Genomic DNA, 23,366 nt, shown 5'->3' with positions numbered 1-23,366 from the left:
GATTTTTTCCCATCGATTCGCGACAGATCATCGAAACGAGTCACGATTTATCAAACTAGCCGAAAATCCTGACAAATCTCCGTTTCTTCTTTTACTCGATTTTTCGGCGTTACTCGCGTGTAACTTGCTCGACGATCGGTTCGGCTGCTTCGACCAGTCGAGAATATAGGAATTCGTGGAAGGGGGGTAGCTAATTAATTTTTAACGAACTCGTAATGGAACATCGCGTTCCCGATGACTGGTGTTTATTCTGGTATTTCAAGAAGCTTCTCACGCGACGACGTGTTTTCTGCCTTTTATCTTGGCGGAGCGCGTAAATAAATGCTAGTAACGAAAAGTGGAGCATTCACATGGAAGATAGAAAAATTCGTGATAAATTAGTTTGGACATTCGTCCACGAATGTGTGTGAACCCACACTGATAACTATACCGCGATAGGGTATTGACCCGTTTGGATTAATTTACGCAACTTAGCGAGAGAGCAACGCGTAAATTATGCGTACACTATGCATACGCGGTTCTTTCGATTAGTCGAGATTTATCAAGCTGCTGTTCATGAATTGCGCCGTAATTTTAATCATTTTCACAACAAATAATACGTTGCGTAAGTTTCTTCTACGATGCTTGTCAAATATTTTCTTCCACTTCTTTGCAAAGTGGCGCAAAGAATTCTAAGATCGCTGTAAAATCGCCGCATTCGCGGAAACATCGATTCTTTTTCCAATTTCTTTCCCCTCTTTTTTCCAGTTGCATAATAAAATGCGACGCGAAGTCACGAGGGTAAGGAATATTAAATAAAACGCATGTATTTGCATAATCACTGCTTTATGACGTAAAATTTGTGTACAATATGATACATGAATTAGACTGTTTACAATTTTATTGCAATGGCGCGCAACAGGGGAACGATATTATCTGTTTAACTTCTCTATAGACGTACATGTAATATTCTAACGATATTTCACAATTAGGCAGTAAGTGGTGACGATTTTATAGTAATGTATAGCAATTCATAACGCTAAAACGTAGAAAATTCTCTGATTAGAAAACCATAAATTTAGAATAACATCGTGGTGGTAGTTTCTTTAGCGAAGACATTCTCATCGTTGGAAGACGATTCTCGTTCGTATGTATGTATGTATGTATGTATGTATGTAAATAGAAACAATCCGTTTGCCGACCTCTTCTTATTATTCGTTCGGCAATTGTACGTACAAAATATGTGGAAAATAAAATGGAGAAACTAAGTACAAAGTACAAGTACTAGCATGAGATTGATCTTCCGTTCGAATAGGATTTTTCAATATAGAAAAATTCGAAGAATAAAATGATTCGCAACAAAGTATAGTAAATACGCGAAGTAGAAAGATTTTTTCTTAAAAATTACTTTGCGTTGTAAAAATAGCGAGTAACAAAATACCACCGTATCGTAGATCAAAAGATAGATCAGAGACGAGTTTACTGTTGCTAATCATTCGTGCAACAATGAGTATCTCATTTTGTTAGAATTATGCTTACGTCATCGTAGTCGTGTTTACTTAATTAAACAAGATTCTTATATCAAATATCGAATACCAGATTCGAAGAACAAACTATGGTAATATATCAAATAAAAAAATATATCAAATCTGAAAAATCATGGAGTGATAGAGTTTTCGTAAAAATCTCGTTGAAACAAATTTTATAGAGGTGTTAATGGTCACGGCTTTGTACCATTGTATCGTAACTATCGATAGAGCCTCTCTACATAAACGATATTCGTTAACAATGATTAGTATTTTCTTTTATTCTCATCTAAATTCTTTCTTCTATTACGTACAATTATACTAAAAATCATGCATTATCCTATAAATTTCTCATAAATACTGTTCAACGTAGTTAGTATAGTATTAAAATATGCACAAAAGGAAGCATAACTTATTCGTTGTTCGGATGACGAAACGAAAGTTAATTAATTCGTCTTTAATACTTAAAAATGCAATAAGAAAAAATAAAATGAATCAGTTATCAAAGAAAAAAAGAATAGAAAAATTCTAAATATAAAGATTCTTGTGTGTTTCGTTGAAATATATATCTCTCGATTGTTATTTCTAAATGATCCGTGAAAATAAAATATTTTTTTCATGAATTAACGTCAAATAGTCGTCAGACTCAGAAGTTTGTATGTACAAACGATTAATTTTTGGCAACAAATTCGATATATATATATATATATATATATATATAATATATATTATACGGAACTATATCAAATCATTGTTAGTCTATTTTGGTAATCTATTAGGTGTAGTATACAGCTATTTATAAATGTAACTATTACATAAACTACATAATTCTATGTATCTATAATGTCACAAATCGACGCTAATTATATAGCATCGAAACTGCTACTTTTAATTAACAAAAAAGAAATAAAAAGGAAAGAAAAAAAAAAAAGAAACAGTTGTATAGTACCAGTTGTATATACACTACTGGTAATATTAAGTATATAAAAACAGATATATGTATAAAATTGTTGTTCCAAGGATATCTCGCTAGACCATACTATATCGAAAACGTGTCGACTATTAATAAAGTTGTCATACTACAGAGTTTACAGCTACTTTGTCACGTTTCTCGTATCACATAAACGATATAGAAATATCTACTAATAATAATTTACACTTTGCTATAGGTATTTGCAAAAGTTTTCAAATTCCAGGCTGCATTTATGTTATATGGTATCTGTGTGAACTTTTATCAATCTGTAAGATTTTCTTTAAAATATATATGTAGCGCACACGAGACAAGTATCATCGCGACTTCTTTTCAGTAAATTTAACAGGAAACTAGGAAGAAAGGTATACAAAAAGACCGACATCTTAACATTTTATCACTGGACTGCGTAAATTTCGCGTGTAAGCAAAATATAATTTCTTCTTTCTTTTTTTCGCAAAACATGTGAAAGTCCTTTAGCTTTGTTTTTTTTTCTTCTTTTTTTATGATAAGAATACAAAATGCTAATGAATTTCAATGAACTTTTGTTGCATAGAGATCAAAGTGTAAAAAGATACAACTTCCACGATGCATTTTTCGTTTCGTTTCAATCCTTATACCGTAAAGCCTCGGACTTCGTTCTTCATACTTACTCGTTACTCATTAATCAATTTTATTACCCTGCAAGGAACTGAAAGACGACATTTTCGATGTACCATACTCCTTCTTCTCCTTCCGCTGTAACTTGCTTTTTAAATTTTGCAAATAAACTTTGCAACTTCTTAAACCTCATTCAGGCGGCTGCGACGCGTTGTTACTTTCATTTCGTCGCTGCAGCCGTTCTGGATGAGAACAAGCCATTTGGCTAAAGTCACGAACGACGTCGTTGAATGTTTCATCACCGCTAATTCCAATCTCCGAGTCTCTCATTTCTTCGTTTAGGAGACCAAGTCTTAATCTGAAACACACGCGTCAACGCAATATAGTATAATTACTTAATAAAATAAATCCACATTGTACTTACAATGTAACAATGTCCGCATTGGCTTCTTTCACAGCTATGGACAAAGGGTTAACACCACTCTCATCCTGGATGTGTTGATCAGCACGGTGTTTTAATAACAAGCACACTTGGGCAGTATGACCTAAATATTTCAAATAAATAACCAAGTTTAACATGAATTTCTTTACTTTTAATAAGAGGTAAAATTGATTAGAAACGTTAAGAAAATGCCTGCCTAATTCTGTAGCCAAGTACAATGGTGTTTTCCCATAACCATCTTGGCAATTGATACGTGCTCCATTTAGGATGAGATATTCGCAAGACATCACCGAACCCTGTATTCGAGAGAAATGAATTATCAATGAATTTAAACAATGGCTTTCATACTTACGCTTATAATCGCCTGATGCAGAGCGTTTCTTCCTCTGTCATTAACGTTTGTCCATGATTTATCAGCACCAGCTGCTAAAGCTGCACACATTACAGGCAGATTGTGTGCTGCGGCAGCTTTATAAAGCAGCATCTCAGGATGTAGGTTCTCGATATCTTCTTCATCCGTGAACTCTTCATCCTCCCCGGCAGTTGAATCTTGATCGGAACTTAACTCTAAGCTATTATCGATCGTTGGCTTTGGTAAGTCGCATCCGAACATCAACACGTCGGATTCTACTTTACACTGTTTCTCTGTGCCAGTATCTTTATTCTCGAATGTATTTTTCCCATCAGAATTCTCTGTGCTTAAGGACACTTCGCTTTTCGTCGATAGACTATTTTCCGAATTGCTCATAGTGATCGTATTGTCTTTGATTTCAGGACTAAGAAGTTTATCTTCATTCTTAACGTTCGATTCCGTATTGCTATTAACAGTCTTGGTGTTACTTTCGTTTGCATCGCTTCGAGGTCGTGCCAAGATTTTCCCATACAGGGTAGATTCATTCTTCAGATCTATATTCGTGCTATCGTCAGAGCTTAAGGAACTTCTTTCAGCTTTCTTTGCTTTGTCGACAGAGCTTAAACTTTCGATTGACGTATGCTTGCTGTCATCCGAGCTCGTCGAATGATGACCCTCTTTCACAGATGATAGCGTCGTTGTTTTGTTACGATTAATACTATCGATTTTGTCGCAACTCCTTGGTCGACGACGCAATTTGCGGACGCTCCATTTGCGAAAGTGCATTTTATCGCGACTCGCGTGTTGTCCAGAGATCATGTTGCTTAAAGGCTTCACGAATTTACGATCTACGTATTTTGTTCTTATCCAAGCTTCGCGTATGTTACTGTGGAAGAACAAAACACGGTCGATTAAATATTTCAGCCAGATTCATTATTTTTGAAGCAGAGATTAATTCCGTTTAATAACAGTGTTTTACCTACCCGTTGCATTTTGGAGTAGCTCTAATAATATCAGAAGGAATTGGCAGAGCTTCATAAACATTGTTCACTACAGTATTTCCGAGCTCTGCCATTACTTTTAGTATCTCCGGTTCCCAATCGTCTAAAGTTAAGGAACGAACTTTGCTGTAATGAACACCTAAACTTCTATGCACCCCAGAGCACTCTGAAGAAAAGAGGTTTTTTAAAAGAACGTCGAGATTTCATTTTTTACACTCGGAAAAAATATGGTTTACCTATACAGAGTGTAATTCCAAGGTTGATACTAGCCCACCTTGGATCATCACCGCCACAATCACAGCAAGTATTATTTCCAGCAATCTTTAGTAGTTGCTCCCAGACTCTATATAGAACAAACCAAAGCACAATGTGTTTTACATTTCATCCAAATTCAATTACTTGATTAAGATTATTTTTGATGAATACCTTGACTTAGGCTTTGTCTGTTGCCTGCTTGATCCTCTAAGATTCTGTGATTGTGATTCCCGTATACTAACTATAGTACCAGCACCCATACCTCTCTGAATAGCAGCACCAATTGCTTGTTGCATGGCAGTTACCCATGCTAAATAAGCTTCTTCGCTATCAGCTTGTAATATGTGGCTCCTATAAATTAAATAACACATATATTAAAATATCCATTGCTACATCGAGTTTTATCATTATCATTGTTAACTGCTTACTTAGTAGGACTTAATACTTCGAAACAATTTCTTCTATCACAGTCAACTACTGGTTTTACAGTACAAAGACGAAGATCTTCTTCCATAATTGTGTAATCATTGTCACCAGTTCTCTTCCTATATACCAACTGGTGGTCTCTTAAGCAAAACCACCTCCTATTCCAAGTCTTAAAAGCATTGCTAGTACGTTTGAAGAGGTAGCCTTCCATTTTAGGATTACCAGGTATCGGCGAAGGTATTAAGTCTCTATTTGTTACGTAAATATGCCGATTTTCCATTTCCTTCTCAAGTTTCACCGAATCAGCTCTCATTTTAATTAAGTTCTCGCCCAGATCTTTTAAAAATGGATCCAAATCTTGTGCCAAATCGCTACCTTGATGGTAATAAGTGATGCACGCGTTCATATAATTAAGTAGGGTACCCAATATTTCGTGTCGCTTGCGTGATTGTATCATCGTTAAGGAATGAATATAATCCAAAGCCGTATGCCGGAAACAGGATCTCGTTGCTGATAAAATGTTAGAAGTTTCTTCATACTCTGTAGGTCTGGACTTTGGAACTTGGGAATTTCTGTTTAATGCTATATCTAAGTCTGTGGAAATTTTTTCGAAGTAATGACGAGATTCTTTCACCCTTTTGATATCACTGTTAAAATATCAGGAGTATTACATACATATAAATGTATAAACGTTCGCACGAAATATGCTGAATAATTATATATATATATATATTACCTCTTAATGAAAGAATTAAGATCTTTTATTACAGTTCTAGATGCTTGATCTAATAAAATAGTATGAAACTTGTTCATTTCTTGCAAAGCATGTATTAATTTGTTCAGTAAGGCCATTATCTCTGAGTCATCGTTAAAGTACAGAGATAATTCCCAAAGACTATTGGCAAATTGGCTGTAAAAAAAAATTTGTAGTTTTTAATATCTTCTGCAATAATGTAAAAATATATAAATAGTTTTTATTACAATTATCATTAGGAATAATTTATTACGCATATAAAAAAATTTATAAAATAATGAAGAGGAATGTTTGTTGGTTAAAAATATTTTTTATTTCAACATAATATAAGGAGTCAATGGAAAATGAATAATCCCTCAGCTGCAAGTGTTTTATCTGTATCATTTCTCATGTGTTAAATTGGGTACCATATGCATGAGTCATTCTCAACAGAGCTGTAATTCATGTGTTTCCTGACTCCACTCTATTGCTTGGAATCTCCCTCTTCCGTTTTATCATTAAACACATTTGATTTGAAATGATTAATGTCTTTTCCATAAGATATTTTATTCAACCAATGAAACATTTATAACTCTGTTATACATGTGCTTCAACTATGAATTCCATTTCAGGGAAAATTTTACTTCATCTAGTAATTACATATAATTCATTATACATGTCAAGACATACCTTTGTTGTCCTACAAAAAGTTTCCCAGTGTCAATCATCTGGTTACAATTTTTTAACACCTGCAAAGGATTTTTTAAAATGCTTTAAAACTTGGATTATCATAACTGTTCATTAATGAACATAACATCACTTATGTAACATATTCTACCATAATGTAGCTAGTCATATACAAAAGTGCAATTGTTTGACAGTCAGAATTTTTATAATTATATGCATTCAGCAATTGTTTAATGTCAATAATTTCTGTTCGAATAACAGGAAATAACATAACCCTTTTACATTACTGTAATATTAGGTGTCTGAGAACTTTCATATTTCTGCCACTTTTGACAAATTTTCATAAAACGAATATCAATACCTTGTCTAATTTTTGTTCGAGCAGATCAACGTTTGCCTCTACTTCCTCGATGCAGGATCTGCAAATACGAAACGGATATTCACAAAATACCATCTTTTTATTAATCAATGCATTATCAATGTGGTGCAGGGAATATAATTGCAGTGATGCGTGCAGCGTGCGACACAGTAGTGCACGAGAAGCAAACAAAGTGCGATGCGTTAGAAGGGTCTTTTAACTGATTCTTACCGAAACTTTGGCGTGTCTCGCAAACATTCCTCGAATTCGATTAAAGGCTTCATTTTGTACTATCCGTTGCCCGGAATTTTCAAGCGCAGTATCGTCCGACGAACTGCAATCTTGAAATTTTTCCGTTCACTATTTCCCATCAAACGGCACGATCATTTGGAAAGACTATTAACATAAACCGTTCGCATTCGCGGAGAACAACACATTCCCCTCTCTTCTGTCAAACAGAATATAACACGTTGAAGTTATACAAGGCTCGGGACACTGTTTGCCAGTGCCGACAACATTCGCGTGAACCTAGAACGAACGAGAACTTCACAAAGAACGTATTGATTCTCGCGAAATATGTTTCGCGAAGTGTTTTCTTTTGATGGTTCTTTTGTATGATATTTTATCACCGTCCTCTATTCCGTTCGCCTTTTTCGTAGAACAATATACATCGTCATCTGGTGAAAGTTCCGTTCCCTTCCTCGTGGTAAGACTTACACGGTTGTATTTGAATACTCGTACACATCCGAAGCATATTCAGTAGAAAAAGCAATTTGATATTTGTAAACATCGGAGAAAGTAAGTTGTTCTTATGTACCAAACGCGTGTCTCGTGTCAACTTCTTTGGTTAATTAGTTCTTTATTTCTGATAATAATATCGGCAGAAAGAGTATTCGGGATAGGAATGGTTTCTAACCTATAATATGTTTCAACATTTTAATGCAAACAAATTGTAACGTTACAAATACGCGTGTTATTGCAATGGGTTTTCCTTGATGGATGATGAGGTTAGAAGATTTATCGAACGTTGACATGCTCATTTGCTGCAACGATTAATGTTTATTTAACAGGTTCAATATGACTGGTGCAACTACTACAGAAAAGTCAGCTAGTAATCCTTTGGAGCAGTTTGTATTGCTCGCGAAAACTGCCAAAGGAGCAGCTGCAATCGAGCTTATTAAGCAAGCAGTAGAGACACCAGGTGTCAATGTGTTCGGAGAGCTACTGGATATGCCAAATATTAAAGAATTAGAAAACGGGCCATATGTTCAGTACTGGAATACTCTGAATTTATTTGCATATGGCACGTACAAAGAATATTTAGAGAACAAAGACAAGGTTCTAGAATTAACTTCTACTCAAAAGAAAAAGCTGCAACATCTAACAATCGTAACACTAGCCACAAAGTCCAAATGCATACCGTATTCTGTATTGTTGGAAGAATTAGATATAAAGAATGTTAGAGATTTAGAGGATTTAATAATAGAGGCTATTTATGCAGATATAATACATGGCAAACTGGATCAAAAGAATTCACAGTTAGAAGTAGATTATGCTGGTTTAGGTCGTGACGTTAGGCCTGGAGATACTGGTGTAGTGGCTGAAACATTAGCTGCTTGGAGTCAGGCTTGTGATACCGTGTTAGCATGTATCGAGGAACAAGTTACAAGAGCGAGTGTAGAAAAACAGAAGGCCACTTATCACAAAGAAAGAGTACAGAGAGACGTAAGTAATGTCTGTTTAATCGACAATGTTGAAACATATAGACATTTATACTGGGATATTTAATCGTTTTGCTGCTAGATTGCTAATATTAAGAAATCTCTTGCTGCACAAGCTGGGGGTGGAGGTGTGCAGGAAGCTGACATGGCTGCAGGTAGTTCAGGATCAGGAGGAAGCGAATCAAGCAGAGAAGCTTTATCAGCTCCACCAGATGCAAAGAAGAAACAACAGAAGGTCAAAGGTATTAAAGGCAGTGGTAAGTTCTGGAAGGGAATTCACTAATTTTTTACCATATGAAATGTATTTCATCGATGACAGGATTGTAGTATATTACTTGTAATCTGCATTGATATCCTTGCAATCCTATGTAAACTGCGATAAATGATGACTAATGCAATTACGAAGCACCATCATAGCGAACACAGGGAAAGTTCATTGCCAAGTCCTGGTATATCATACAGATTCCACAGGGATTGCATTTTCATTCGTTTGGAGAGAAAATCTTGTATATATGTGTAACGAAATATAGCATTATGAATCATCTTGTTACATTTGTTTAATAATAGCATTTGTTTATATGAAAATTTTGTTATATCAAAGGTGCAAAGTTTTTCCAAATTATCGTTTCTGTTCGTACGCTAGTCAGAAACGAAGGAAAGTGGGATGGGATAATATATATTAACAAATTTATTAATATTTATTCTATTTAAGATTATAACTCGAACTAACAGATGCATGGTGATATTAAGATAGCTTAGATCTCTTAGATGGAAGGAAATTTATAAATGCATTTGTATGTCGTATTCGGTTTTAGGTTTGGAGCCGGTGTTATTATTAAATTTCACACTTCTCTCATTAACATCTTTGCAAAACTTTGTGTTAGGAATGTTAGGAAAGTTATCCAGTCATGATTATTATTAAATAACATACGAACTCTCGATCGTAAACGTAGATTCTCTACTTCACTGCACAGTAGATTAGTCATGCCTAAGGAAAACGATTTATCAAAGAGAACGCATTCGAACTTTATCGAGTAATGAGTCGTTGTAGACACGTGCTCGCGTCGAGCTTAATATCGAATCAATATTTATTGTCAGCGATCCGAAGCAGACAAATGTAAATGGTGAACAAAGCCGTGCCACGAACATGGTAAACACACATTGTGATCATGCTCACATCGAGATTCTCAAACGAGGAGAGAATGACGAACGATTTTCTTACGAAACGAGAAATGACAAAGTACTTTTATAACGAATAAGCTTCCGAATTTTGTAAAACGTATAGCGTGTACGAGAGTTCTCAGCCAGACCAAAGATTTTATACTTTGCGTTGTAAGGTGTGAATGAAAACGAAGCAGGGTTCGACAAGTTTTATAGGCAAGTCTGATAGCTATTTGCAATGAATTGCATATTTATTATTGTATCCGTGCCTACACAGAACACCGACGTCACTGAGTGCCGGTAGAATTCAGCGTGACGAGTTGCTTACGTGTGTCTAATACCAGTATTAATCCTTTTCCCCATCGTTTGTGTTAACTTCGTATCGTCTTTCCGTTTCCTTCCTACATCAAGGCAAGATATAGCGTAGTTAATAGTGACGGTATAACGGCGAAGCGTAACTAGTCGGATCGACTATTGTTATGAAAAATGAGAAAAGGAAAGGTTGTGCGTTTAGGAGGATGTAAACGGTATACGAACGACACATTGCTTAGTGAACAAGAAATGTCAGTCTAATTACAGAGCGTTGTAATTGCTAATGGAATAAAAAGATAATTTATTTTAGCGAGGCTTTTCTATTTCTCTGCACCCTTTAATGCCTCTCCTTCACGTCTGCGTATGTTACGAATGGTTGTACGGCTTAGAACGAACATTAGGTTTGCGGTATGCTTCCTTCGTAGTCGTATTAATTAGCATAGGATACGGTAAGTAGGAGTCTAGAAGTAGATCAATTATCCATACCAGTTTTCCACTTCGTTTCATAGATCTCTTCGCTTTTACGCTTTTCGTTACTCGTAGATAAGCTTTTAATCGGTATCCCAGCTTCCCGAAGCAGGTGCTATCCGCAAGTCGTACACGTTCCGTCTAGTTAAGTTCGATTCTCTCTAATCACATAGTGGAGTGTGCGTTTCTCTAACACTAGTGTCTAATCTACTCGTGTATTCTAATAATCTATCGTGACAATCTAATAATGTGTATTGAGGTACAAGTAGCAAATGATACGCCTAATCGGGATTTTCAGGATCCACTAACCCGGTAAGGCACCATGAACTGAAAGATGAGCCGAATTGAGATGTTCAGCTTAGGTGAAACCTCGTGGCATATCACCAATCGGATTCACTCGATCGGATTCTGTCTGTTCGTCTGTCTGTCTGTCTGTCTGTGTCTACAACGCTGACGAACAGCGCATCGTTTTCTCTGTAATCTTTTTGTACTTTTTGAGAAATAAAAGAGATCCTTAAAAAAAGTAACACAAGATGTCCAGCAAGGTGTCATTCTTTTCTTCGCTGCGAGACTCGGGGACACGCACACGCACGCACACACGGGGAAAGATAATGCAACACAAGATGGCGGGTGTAATTTTCACGAATGATTTTATTTCGACCGACCCTTTCGTTTTCGGTATCTTTCGATCGTTTCAACGAATACATCCAGTGTAACATCATGTAAATTTGTGTCTTTCTACTGCAGTGTTCGTACGTATTTAAAATATCCTTAGACCGTAATAGTTCGCGCGAACTAGCTTAAGAGTTCTCACTTTCTCCTATGACATTGTCATTTGCATTGCGTTGCATCGTGGTATTCATCTCGCGCGGCTTTTTAATCTCACATTCGAAGTCTTAACTCTTATAGAATTAATTAATGGCTAAATTGGTTCCGTACGAACTAATGTTTTCGTTTTTTTCATGCCTTAATACTTATAGTGGTATCGTCTATATATACAATCACATAGTTTCAATGTATTTACATACTCTCGAATTAAATGTGATCGTTCGAAAACAGTCGGATAAATTTACCTTCTCACGCAATTTTATCTTACACACACACTGATTATACGCCTAGACCCGTTTCTCGCTTGGCCAGAATATTTCTTAGCGAATGAAATCGTTAATTAAACTCGATGCTCGTGCACCATTCTCGGCTAGATCCCGATCTATCGAGTATCGTTGTTGAATGTGATTTTGCTTTTTTAAAGAAACACAGGACCGTGCCGAACGGTGGACACTGGGCTCATTCGTATCCAACGTTCGACATCCAGCAGTCCCTTTCGATTCTAGAAAAATTCAAAACGTTTTACAAATCTTTTGTACACGCGCCGCGAATAAATCGACGCTTATATAAAACCGTTCTCAACGAATTCTTCGAAGTAATCGACCACTCTCGATACTCATTCTTGCGCAACTATCGCTATCGAAGAAACAACTACGCACACGAGTTAGATTGGATATGTTTATCGCGTGATTGCGACTCTACCAAAAGAATTTACAAGTTCTCAACACATGTGTATATGTACACCAGAGTCTACGAAACATTTTTTCCCCCCTTTCTTCGTCGTTCGTTCGCTTTATCTTTATTTTCCCCGGTTTCGTACAAGGACCAAGCATATTAGGTTAAAATTAGAGCGACTAGATCTGACGAGAAAACGTTTCGCGGTGTCTCCGATACGCAATTTTTATCGCGCTTTTAACTCTACGCTTAGCAATTCCTATAGTCTGCAGAGGAGATTGGAAAAGAAGGAGAAAAGATTACCTAAGGGTTTACGTTCGTATAGTCACGCTTGGAAATTTTTCCCACGAGAATTATTAGCCTCGAATCGTTTAATCCCTCCTCCGGATCGTTTATACGTATGCGGTAATTCATTTCATATTTACAGATGGCAATGTATGTACAGAAAATCGACGAATCGTATTTTTTCTCTTCTTTCTTCTGTTTTCTTTTTTTTTTTACAAAAATTAGTAACAGAGTCTCGTCGACACGTAATCGTGTTTTGGCAACGATTTTGGATACGCGACTTGCCTCCCGCCTTTACGCGATAACGAACTCGTCTATATCGATATTTACAATATCTCAATTAATTCGATTAACCGGTGAATTGTTCGCGCGAATTGTGCACAGACGTTATGAAATGATAGTGTATATACAAAATAGGTTTATGCCATTTCACGTGATTATTACGTGCATTACGCTATGATCACAGAAGAAACTAGAGCAGTTTTTAAAAACGCCACTTAACAGTTAATTACGACCGATGATTATGCGTCTCGCGTGGTGCAACTTGGTGTGTATAGCGCTTTCAGTGATCTCGTGTATTAATGATAATTAACAGAATCAGCTTTTCCAAATTGTCAAACGTTCATCGAAACATTCCTGATCGGCTATTTTCCTCCGCGTTCGAGATAATTCGGTTTTACTCGATATTTTTCCCTCTCTTCGTTGGTAACGCCGTTCGTACACGAGATAAATTATCGTTATTGTATTCGTTTACGACACACGATAGAATTTATACGTTGTTCGTCGCACGTTCGTCTTCGACCAACCTCGACATCGTCCAGAGCGTAGAGCGTCAAAGGGAATCGGGAGGAACGCATGCTACGTATCGATATCTCGAATTATGTTCAGTCGTATTTACACGGTATCGAGATTTCCTTTTAAACTACCACTGGCTTTTTCGAAATCGGTTTCAGAGTCGCGGGCAGAACAGCTGATTCTGTGGAAGCTTGCTGCTATAAAGGGACGTCGCTCTGGTTCACTGGTCCGTTTCCTATTCTCGCGTTGTTGTTCAGCTGCTTCGTTGTCGTGGTGCTCTCTTTCGATTCTTTGCTCGATACCATCGCACTCGAGTCCTTGTCGTTGTTGCCAGTAGTCTGGGTCGATCGAGAGACGACCGATGGCGGTGGTTTTCCATTTTTCTGATCCTTCACCTCCAGCTCGTAATCTGCAAGGGAAAATATTCTCCAATTAACTCGAGCAAATTGCGATGCCCCGGATGAAAGAATTAGAATCTCGAGATTTAACACGAGCAAGAGCTCTGCATGTGCCTCGTGAGAAGATACAGAGATATTCCATTATTTGGAACAAATTTCGCGTTGAAATAGTTAACCGACGGCAGAAAAATAAAAGAAGAGGGGAAAAAGAAACTGTTCCGAGCAGATATTCGCCCGTGGTGGTTCCGTGCAGATCGGCAACGCGAAATTGTCAGTTTTTGCCCAGGCGTTTAATTAAAAGTCTCGGTTGATAATTAGACGCTTTCTACGAGAGATACGGTGGTTAAAACGCGCAACCTAAAGGAAATTAAAGAGACGTATTTTCCCTGGAAATATTATTAAATCACTCGAAGAGATGTCCGAGTCATCCCACAAAGCGTTGAAGCAAAAAATTGGCAATTTTGAGAAATATTAATTCGTCGTTGAGAAATTTTTTTTCAGAACGTACATCGAATTGGATTATCAAGGATACTCGAATATGTTAAATTTAAACACGTTGAATTATTGTCTGCAAAATTGTGGAGCTAATTTTTGCTGTCTTTTGCTTACAAGGAGAGTGCAAGTCCTAAATCAGGTCGTTAATTCAGGTGAAACGTTGCAGGTTTGTAGATTTAGTCATCCAGTTTTAGAAAATGTACCATTATAAGGGTAACTACTCGATAATTTTTGAGGTATTTATAGAGATTTCTTTCGAATAGTTATCGATAGTTATCAAATGAAATTGTGGCCTAATGGCGATATCCGAAAATTCCCACGAAGTAATTCGGGTTATTGATTTAGTACAAATTTTGCAGGTTTGCAGATTTAGTCATCCAGTTCAAGAAAATGTACCATTATAAGGGCAACTGCTTAATAATTTTTAACATATTTATGATTAAAGTTTTATTATTCTTAACTAGAGATTTCTTCTAAATAGTTATCGATAGTTACCAAGTGGTATTGTGACCTAACGGCAACGTCCAAAAATTGCCACCAGCATGGGAATTTTCAGATATTTTCATTAGGCCACAAGGGCACTTGATAAATATTCGAAATAAATCTTTAATTAAAGCAATAATAAAACTCTAATCATAAATATCTCGAAAACTATCGAGTAGTTGCCATTATGCAAAGTTTCAACTAAATCTATGACCCGAAGGACTTGCACTCCCCTTGTTAGACGACGCTGAAATACAATACAAGGAAATACAATGGTCTCGTACGTGAACAAAAGGGAACGTTCGAAAATTCAATATCAGTCTTGGAGGACCGAATATAATATTTAACGCGGCAATGGGGAGTCTTGGGGATATTGATTTGAATTTTTAACCAGCAAGATTCGCGTACTCACATTCGCTCTGAGTCGAGCAGTCTATGGTAGTGGTGATGTGCTTTTTAACAGTCTTATTCTGGTCGCATGTAGCCGCAGTGAGCGTAACAGGCGCTATCATGCTAGAGGCATTGGTAGCCGTGACTGCTGAACTTTTCGTCGTGCTATATCTGGCTGGCATCATGCTCTGTCGCACGTTCCTTTCTGGTCGTATTAAAATGATATACAGCTGTTGGATGAAAACGGCAGGTTAATAGCTGGCGCTATAGCTTTCCGAAATTTCGTCGCAGTGAGTTACCTTCGGGCTAAAGAGACACGCTATAGTCACGGATGCGGATAGGCTTATAGTGACTGACATCGATGTGATCCTCAATGCGACATTGTTCCCGGTCCCGAAATACAGCGGCACGAAAGCCAGCCATATGACGCAGGTGGTGTACATGGTGAAACCTGTGCAGGAAGTTCATCATAGCGAATTCGGCAACGGAATTAACAACTCTGTTGTTAACAGTCGACGGGAATTCACGCTGCCGTGCATTATTCGACAAAGAGAATTCTAAAATCGAGAATACGCGTTAGGTTCGCTTTGTTTTGCCTCATGATGCACACAGGCCCTGCTAAACTATCCTCATTAATGTCACACGATTCTATCTGCATTCAACAGCTTCCTACAAAGAGAGGGAGATTGAAGTTTACGACTCGACGGAACTTCAGTTTTAGTTCTAGAATTGTTACTTGAATCTCGTGTTTGAGTTATATTCAAAGTTGCTGTCTTTAAACGTTTCAGACCTAAATTCCGCGAGACCTAAATTGTGCTGCGTATACCGAAGCTAATAAAATTTCTATCCGGTAAATATCGCATGCTTAGAGAATTTTATAGGATGTTGGCACAGTTTAGGTCGAGTATGTCTTGCGATCATCGTAGAAATTCCACGCGGAATCGAAATGGGATGGCGTAGGGGTTGGCATAAGGGATGCTGGACTTTCCAAGTTAAAAATTTGCAAATTTTAAGACGGTGCACGTATCGTCAGTGTCATATACACCGAATGCACTCACCGATGTGTTTGCTCTCGTTGAAAGCTTCTGGGATCTTTCTGGTGAGAACAGCGTACACGGTGCACACGACGATCAGCATGATGGGGTAGGCAAAGGCGATCATGTAACTGGCGTCTATGTAACTGTTGCAAACGAGCAAATTATCTTCCCTGGTCGGATAGTGGTGCTTCGCTGTATCCGGGTCGATTATCATCCAGACACCATTAACTAAAATTTGCACGAACACTAGGCCGGAACAAATGATCAGCTGCGATCGCGGCGATATGAACGACGGCCTTTTGGCGCCATGTTTGCTCGCGTTGAAGATCCTCGATATTCGATTAGTCTTCGTTAAGAGGGCTGCGTAGACGACGGTGAAACAGAAACCAGCGGCGAATCTGTCGGACCATATACCCCTCGTGTCACACGACTTACAGAATTTTTTGACAATAATTTAATTTAGGATATTTTTACAACATAGACTTAGAATTAAGCACTAAAAATCCCGTTACTGTCTTTTACTAACCAAATCCTAAATGCTGAGCAATTCGGGACTCGGTGTTTATTTATTCGTAAAGTGTTTAAACAAGTACGTCCGGACACAGGTATTTCGAGCAGAGCTATGAGCATTATGAACAGTTTTGTAAATGATATATTCGAGAGAATCGTTATTGAAGCAAGAAATTAGACAATTATAGTCACAGAGTTGTCGAGTCACACAGTTATAGTCATAGAGTCGTCGAATCACGTAGTTATGGAATTAGTCGTCAAGTCACACAGTTATAGTCATAGAGTCGTCGAATCACATAGTTATAGAATTAGTCATCGAGTTATTAAATCAGTATCGAAGTCCCATAGTCAGATAGTTTCAGAGTTCAGAGTCAAGAATTAATTAGTCAACAATTCGTATAATAAAGTCTTGTCAGAGATTCATTAGTAGCGACTTCGCTTCAGTGCTTCATTTAACCACCTCCACCTTGATCCCCTGCAATAACGTTAACGATAGAATTATTTCTCTGCGAAATTAACCCATACTGTATCATAATTCCACACGACTGCAAGAAAGAGTGGGCCATCGGGGAGCGCGAGGGCGTTTAAGAAATTGGCAGCAGGTGCAACATTGACTTCTAAGTGGATTCCCCGGCCTGCTTTATATTCTTCTTTTGATTCCCCGTAATTGAATCGCGTGTAATTCACTTTCGCCGATGAAATTTCGTCCCTCGACTTTATCAGCTTTGCACCGATCGATCATGTGCTCGCGTTCCCCGGTTAATGTCAATTTACCGCCGGCAACCGACTCGTTTCTGCCGGGAATTGAATTTTTTCGCCGGCCACGAGTCGCTCCTTGCCAAGGGAAAAATGGGCTGCACCGTGTCCCGAAGATCTTTAACCCCTTACCTCTGAATGCCGCAGACCAGGTCCGTCGGTCTGAGGACAAGGGCGAAGGTGACGAGGTAACAGAGCAGAATCCCGGAGAGCAGAACGTATGACAGCTCGCGGCCAGATGCACGTACCACCGGTGTGTCGTTGTGCTTCAGGAACACCCCACAGACGAATAAAGTTATCTGTTGACAGCGAAATATTCCTTAAACAGCAGACTCTTGTACCGCTGTTCGGTTTTATCGGATTTTTATTAACCGCGGTCAGGAGTAATCCCAAAGCATCCTGCATCCTCGATGAACGGCACGAGGACTCGTGCTTTCTCATCGAACTTTTATGCCCGGGGTAAATTACCCTATGAAACTTTGAATTACATTTAACTCTCGTTGAAACTGTTAATATATCGGCATCGTATATTCTGCTTATCGTATAAAGTAACAGACGATATGATATTCCTCCGCAATTTTACTGGTCAGATTTGGAACACGTATATATGCATGCTACATATGCTGCATATACTATTAAAACGATGGCACAGTCTACGGGTTTTTCGAGATTAGCGCGATGTATGCAAATGTTACGTACGAAAGTCGTACATGAGTGTATAATAGTGTATAATAATGTGGTATTGCGAGCTGGGAAGGACTCTAGTAAAGGAAATAGTATTAAGAGAGGTATTAGGTTCGGCTTAGGCGTTTAGGGTAATATCTGGAGTGGGTGCGGACGGACGGGTGACCACGTACAAGGATTGTATGGATGAGATATTTACGAATTGAGTGCAAGCAATGAACAAAAATTTAGGAATGCATCCGAAGCACTTGGTCCACCGAGGCCGAAGTCGCGTGGAAAATGAGTGATCAACGAAGAGAGCTTGTGCATGAAAATAGAGAGTATCAGATTTTAAATAACCACAATCAAGTCGTAGCGAGTAGAGAATAGAGTACAAGAATTGTGGGAAACGTAGTATGATATTTTAGTTCAAATAAGTCTGTTTGTTATTAAAAAGAAATAGCTATTTATTCAACGAATAGATCTCTGTCTGCAATGCTAGGATTTATCTAACATTAATTATACAATAATATAATTTTTCTGCCAATTAAAATTCATCGTGGCTCGTGAAATATTTCATCTTCAAATCCAGCTTGAAGATCACTCATGACGTGATCGCGATTGAAGACCTGTTGTCAAGGAACTTCTTTAACACTAGATTTACGGAACCCGTCAATAGCGAGTAGAGAATAGGGTTCAAGAATTGAGGGAAACAGTGTGATATTTTAGTTTAAATAAGTCTGTTTGTTATTAAAAAGAAATAGCTATTTATTCAACGAATAGATCTCTGTCTGCAATGCTAGGATTTATCTAACATTAATTATACAATAATATAATTTTTCTGCCAATTAAAATTCATCGTGGCTCGCGAAATATTTCATCTTCAAATCCAGCTTGAAGATCACTCATGACGTGATCGCGATTGAAGATCTACTGTCAAGGAACTTCTTTAACACTAGATTTACGGAACCCGTGAATTTGACGGATGGGATGCTCCAATTATACGATGGTAACATATTTAGTTAACTTATATTAAGACTGTTAATATCGTAATTGTTTTTAAATTAAACTAATCGTTAAAAAAAGACACGTGGTTTCCTTGACTTGTCAATTTGACAGGTGTCAAATATGTAAAAATAGGTATACAGATAGCGTCGGTAAACCTAGCGTTAACGAGCCTGCAAAGCTGTTTCGTCCCGGTGAGTTCTCAAGGTGCGACTTGGCGCTGATATTTCGATATTTACTACTTATTCAGCAGCGAAAAGTTCGGATCAATAATGCAGCTGGTTCTTGTCGCGGTAGTTGTACCGCAAGCTACTTTAATGCATCGTTAGATTATTACGTGGTTAAGACTCGTGATTATTTCGTCGTATATTCTAGATTGCAGCGGGAGTTCTTAGAAAAATCGATCTTTATCCGGCAACCTTTCTCGCTACTCCACGATTAGAATACAATCGCGAAGGAAATTCAGATAGCCGACATATCTCTGTCGCGCAATTTTCATCGGCGAGTGACTATTTGCTCGCGTGTCTTGCTGTAATTTCGTTGGTCGCGAGAAGCACTTACCAGTATCCCTGTAGCGGAGAAAGACATTGCTCCTATTGCCCAGCCGCTTTCTGGTCGCAGGAATTCCTCCGGGATGTCACGGCAAGTAGAATGGGTCTCGTCTGGTACCGTGCCTTGACGACAGTGAGTACACTGGGTCTCGTCCTTCTGATGCCGTATCTGTTTAACAGACGTTCAAATTTCACGAAAAATCCGTCCAAGGTAGCTCGGTGCTCTATTTATTCTAGTGGCTCGTTCAGAGCGAGAACGCTTAAGAGGAAAGTCCCTTGTAGGTATTCGGAAAGCGATCTCCTAGCCTGCATTAAAGCCGCTTTCTGCGACGTTATCTGCGACGACGAATGCTCGAATGACGTCCGAAGTAAGGTAGCCGTGAAACGGAAGTAAGACTTGCTTAGTCGATCGCGAAAGTAGAGTGCGAAGTGTGAGCGAAGAAAAAGTGCAGCTAGGAAAAAGTCTTGGTAAAGTAGAGGAGCAAACGGCCACTGAGAGAAAGCGCTGGTCCAAAGTGGCACTTTCGAATTCTTTTATTAAACCTCGTCTACCATGCGGGTAGACCTGGCCTCGCGTAAATGCATCCCTGAAAGCCGAAGGATATCGAAGCTGGGAGGGATATATCCGTTCATGTTCCCGGGTATAAAATTCTATTATAAGCTTCGGGATCGTAGATTCGAAAATTCGTGTCGGCTGACCGAATTGTCACGGCGGGCAGAAAATATTTCGATCCAGATAACCGAACGATCACGCTCGAATACGACCACAAACCTGATATTGAGTGCAGTTGAAGCAGTGCCAACAGCATCTCTCACCCTCCACGTATTTCTTTGCCTGGCCGATTTCGCAGGGTAGAGAGCACACGCTTTCGGGTGGCTGAGGATGTCCAAGTTTAAATTGGATTTCTGCAAGGAATATGCGAGTAGGTAGCTAACGCCGGTGGCGTACAATTTCGCGAAGAAAAGGAATCGGGGGTACGCAAAACGATCCGTGGCTTACCGGACATATTCAACTTTAATTCACCCTCCAGGTATTTGCCGACTCGAATCCACTTGTACTTGCCAGGCTCGATTTGTTTGAAGTGTATGATATTGTATCTAGCCGGTCCGTCCCCGTTCTTGTCGAACTTGAACTTGTCGCCGCTTAAACCTTCAAGATTTTCACTCGATAAAAACGCAAGTTTCACGTGAAATATTTTTACCACAGCTGGGTCGAAACGTAAAATCCAAATTCGCGAAAGTCGAGTCCGAAACTCTTTCAAAATTCTAAATTTTATTCCACGTTTTCCTAAGAACTGTCAATTTTGACAGCAATGATAAGCAATCTGAACAAATTTCTTTTTAAATAATCGACCCATTTGTTCAATATATTTATACAATTAAACGAAGCCTCTTGACTCCAAGTCTAAATTTGTAAATCCTTAGAAGAAGACTCTCTATCTTACCTTCGAAGTTCACCCTCCTGAGATACTTCAAGAGCTCCGTACCCTTAGTGGGCTTCATCGCGTCGCAAAGTCCAGGTTTCCCATGGCAAAGGTCTTTGTGCATATCCCTGTACGAAAAAGTCACGCGTTCAAATGGCACGTGAAATTTCGATAAATGAAATAAAACATCGGGGGAAACTGGCGCGAGAAATTCTGCAGAATTATATTACCGGAAGGCATAGGCGAACGCCATGACAGCGTCGGAAACGAACTGCAGTTGATCCTCGAAAGCCGTGTTCTGTCTCGTCAATCTCTCCTTCGTCGTGCAGGGTTTCGTGTACTTTTGATTGTACGGAGTTCTGGACGCATTCGGATATCTGCACTGAAAGTGGTCTTCCCAGAATTCTAAAATCGATTCATGACACATGGCGTTAGTACACGTTGCATTCTTGGTTAATGGATAACGTCAAATTCCGCTCGCTATAAAAGAAATAAAAATTCGGAGAAATTGGGAATCAAGATGGAGGGGAAACTGGCCGTTGTTTCGTCCAAATGATTCTGTCAATCACTCGGCTATCGAGTTTTAACTCGATCTCGTACCACTGCAGTTGCGGCCCGCGGAAGTTCGGATTAGCGAAGTTTGACGAGGCTCGCGTGCTTTAGTCGTTCGCTTACCGACGAACCACGGATTCCTCCGGTTGTTCTCCACGGTCAGATTCAGGAAGTATTCCTCGAAACCTTTGACAGGATTGGCCTGAGGTTGAACCGATAGAGTACCTTCGACTTCTGGCTCGTTACCATTACTGACTAACCCCCTGGCGCTCCATCCGTCGCTACCGATCCATGAAAACGCACCGGTTGCATTGCAACGGCGAACAGCTCTCATAACTCCGGCAACTTCTTGATCTGACCCGAATATGATGCACCCTGAACAGACAATGACGAAAGGAAGGTTAATTAACGGGATTCGATACCGGGATTTTCAAGGGTCGCGCCATTCGTCGATATCGTACGAGTAGCCTGAACTGGTACAATTATTGTATTCAACTTCGGCATTTCCATTTGGATTAATTAAAATTTCTCCCTCCTTTCTCTCTCCTTTGTTAATATAAATGTTATATATAACGTCGTTTCGATATCGATTAATTATCGGTATTTATGTTGGGACACTTTTCATTGGCGAATATACGGGATAAGAGATGTTGTTTAATTCCAATATATTGTTTATTACGAACTGAAAAGACTTAGGAGTGTAACAATCACTGGAATGAATACACGAAACGAACGAACAATCTCACTTATGGGATTCTGACTGTGGCGTCGCTAGATTAGTGAACCCCGATAGAATCCCATAAGTGGGATTAGTTAGTTCGTTTCGTGTATTCCGTTACAGGAGTAAAGTACAAATTGAAAGACTAGATTAATAACTGAATTATGATTACGCAACTAACATTCGCACATCGACTCTTCTTCAAACTCCGTAAAGGCCTGTCCTGCCCTAGGACAGTCCTTGCACACTCATTTAAACCTTGCACTCTGTGTTCTTTCACGCATTTCTTATAGCCTCGCTCTTGGTGGGTCACATACCCTAAACACTCAGGAGCCTTTTGCTCTTCACTTGCATTCCATAGGTAACTTGCATAAATAAATATCCCGTTCATCGGATCCTTGCTCGGGGTCACTCGTTCTTCCACGTGCACTCCAGACATCACCTTAAGCACCTAATCACCCTAAGGCCTGAACCCTAGGCGGCTGTTCATCGTCCGTCATCAGCTAGGTAGGCCCAAGTGTTCCCTTGCATTCACTTTCAAACCCTAGCATTCCTACATGTCCTGAAAATCCAGTTTATCTTGGATAAATTTCAGAATACTCGATGAAGCTTCTTTGTCACTGAAGATAGAGTTTGAACAGCCTTCGGGAGTCCCTGCATCCTTTATGTAAAAATATTAAATATTCGAATGTTTTTTGAAAGTTACACAAATTTTACTCGACTGTTGTTTCGCGACAAATCGATTTTTCGTGATTGGTTTACCAATTAAAAAGTCGGAGGTATCGGTGTTTAAATTTATCTTCGAGTAAA

At 38.7% G+C, this 23,366-nt stretch overlaps 3 protein-coding genes across 6 annotated transcripts; 1 reads left to right on the top strand and 2 right to left on the bottom strand.

Annotated features, from left to right (window-relative positions):
• Window positions 1-3,109: 3,109 nt before the first annotated feature.
• CenB1A (Centaurin beta 1A) lies at window positions 3,110-7,780 on the bottom strand. Its single transcript, XM_017897533.1, has 12 exons — window positions 7,561-7,780; window positions 7,333-7,390; window positions 6,975-7,033; window positions 6,288-6,461; window positions 5,554-6,198; window positions 5,297-5,476; window positions 5,107-5,213; window positions 4,853-5,036; window positions 3,870-4,755; window positions 3,714-3,813; window positions 3,500-3,620; window positions 3,110-3,433 (listed from the first exon to the last, which is right to left on the bottom strand). Exons 1-12 carry the CDS (start codon window positions 7,611-7,613, stop codon window positions 3,265-3,267), a joined length of 2,736 nt encoding a protein of 911 aa, XP_017753022.1. The 5' UTR covers window positions 7,614-7,780; the 3' UTR covers window positions 3,110-3,264.
• A 68-nt stretch (window positions 7,781-7,848) lies between these two features.
• CSN7 (COP9 signalosome subunit 7) lies at window positions 7,849-11,364 on the top strand. Of its 4 annotated transcripts, none has more exons than XM_017897530.1 (4): window positions 7,849-8,035; window positions 8,400-9,054; window positions 9,133-9,307; window positions 11,290-11,364. In XM_017897530.1, exons 2-4 carry the CDS (start codon window positions 8,407-8,409, stop codon window positions 11,337-11,339), a joined length of 873 nt encoding a protein of 290 aa, XP_017753019.1. In that variant the 5' UTR covers window positions 7,849-8,035; window positions 8,400-8,406; the 3' UTR covers window positions 11,340-11,364. The 4 variants fall into 4 exon arrangements, with proteins under 4 accessions (XP_017753019.1, XP_017753020.1, XP_017753018.1 ...); XM_017897531.1 differs by lacking the exon at window positions 7,849-8,035 and adding an exon at window positions 8,046-8,127; XM_017897529.1 differs by lacking the exon at window positions 7,849-8,035 and adding an exon at window positions 8,308-8,336.
• A 2,377-nt stretch (window positions 11,365-13,741) lies between these two features.
• On the bottom strand, window positions 13,742-22,187 carry LOC108545741 (metabotropic glutamate receptor 4). The gene is made up of 11 exons (XM_017897506.1): window positions 21,962-22,187; window positions 21,517-21,691; window positions 21,308-21,414; window positions 20,863-21,012; window positions 20,635-20,768; window positions 19,873-20,031; window positions 17,776-17,942; window positions 16,399-16,775; window positions 15,640-15,791; window positions 15,363-15,570; window positions 13,742-13,983 (listed from the first exon to the last, which is right to left on the bottom strand). The coding sequence occupies exons 1-11, from the start codon at window positions 22,170-22,172 to the stop codon at window positions 13,772-13,774; spliced, it is 2,052 nt and encodes a 683-aa protein (XP_017752995.1). The 5' UTR covers window positions 22,173-22,187; the 3' UTR covers window positions 13,742-13,771.
• Window positions 22,188-23,366: the final 1,179 nt, after the last annotated feature.

Source organism: Eufriesea mexicana, unplaced genomic scaffold, assembly GCF_001483705.2.
Source record: "Eufriesea mexicana isolate 0111107269 unplaced genomic scaffold, ASM148370v2 scaffold507, whole genome shotgun sequence".
NCBI lineage: Eukaryota > Metazoa > Arthropoda > Insecta > Hymenoptera > Apidae > Eufriesea > Eufriesea mexicana.
The sequence above is the reverse complement of the archived record's forward strand: the minus strand, read 5'-3'. Positions and strand labels throughout refer to the sequence as shown.

Bases quoted from the DNA above. Each gene is read 5' to 3' on its own strand.
- CSN7 (XM_017897529.1), top strand. The intron at 9,055-9,132 runs GTAAGTAATGTC...TTTTGCTGCTAG, and splicing joins AAGAAAGAGTACAGAGAGAC to ATTGCTAATATTAAGAAATC. The intron at 9,308-11,289 runs GTAAGTTCTGGA...CGGGATTTTCAG, and splicing joins CAAAGGTATTAAAGGCAGTG to GATCCACTAACCCGGTAAGG.
- CenB1A (XM_017897533.1), bottom strand. From the start codon at position 7,613: ATGAAGCCTTTAATCGAATTCGAGGAATGTTTGCGAGACACGCCAAAG. The intron at 6,199-6,287 runs GTAATATATATA...ATATTTTAACAG, and splicing joins CTTAATTCTTTCATTAAGAG to TGATATCAAAAGGGTGAAAG. The intron at 5,037-5,106 runs GTAAACCATATT...TCTTTTCTTCAG, and splicing joins TGGAATTACACTCTGTATAG to AGTGCTCTGGGGTGCATAGA.
- LOC108545741 (XM_017897506.1), bottom strand. From the start codon at position 22,172: ATGAGAGCTGTTCGCCGTTGCAATGCAACCGGTGCGTTTTCATGGATC. The intron at 21,692-21,961 runs GTAAGCGAACGA...AATCGATTTTAG, and splicing joins GAGGAATCCGTGGTTCGTCG to AATTCTGGGAAGACCACTTT. The intron at 20,032-20,634 runs GTTTGTGGTCGT...TCTGTTAAACAG, and splicing joins TCAACTGCACTCAATATCAG to ATACGGCATCAGAAGGACGA.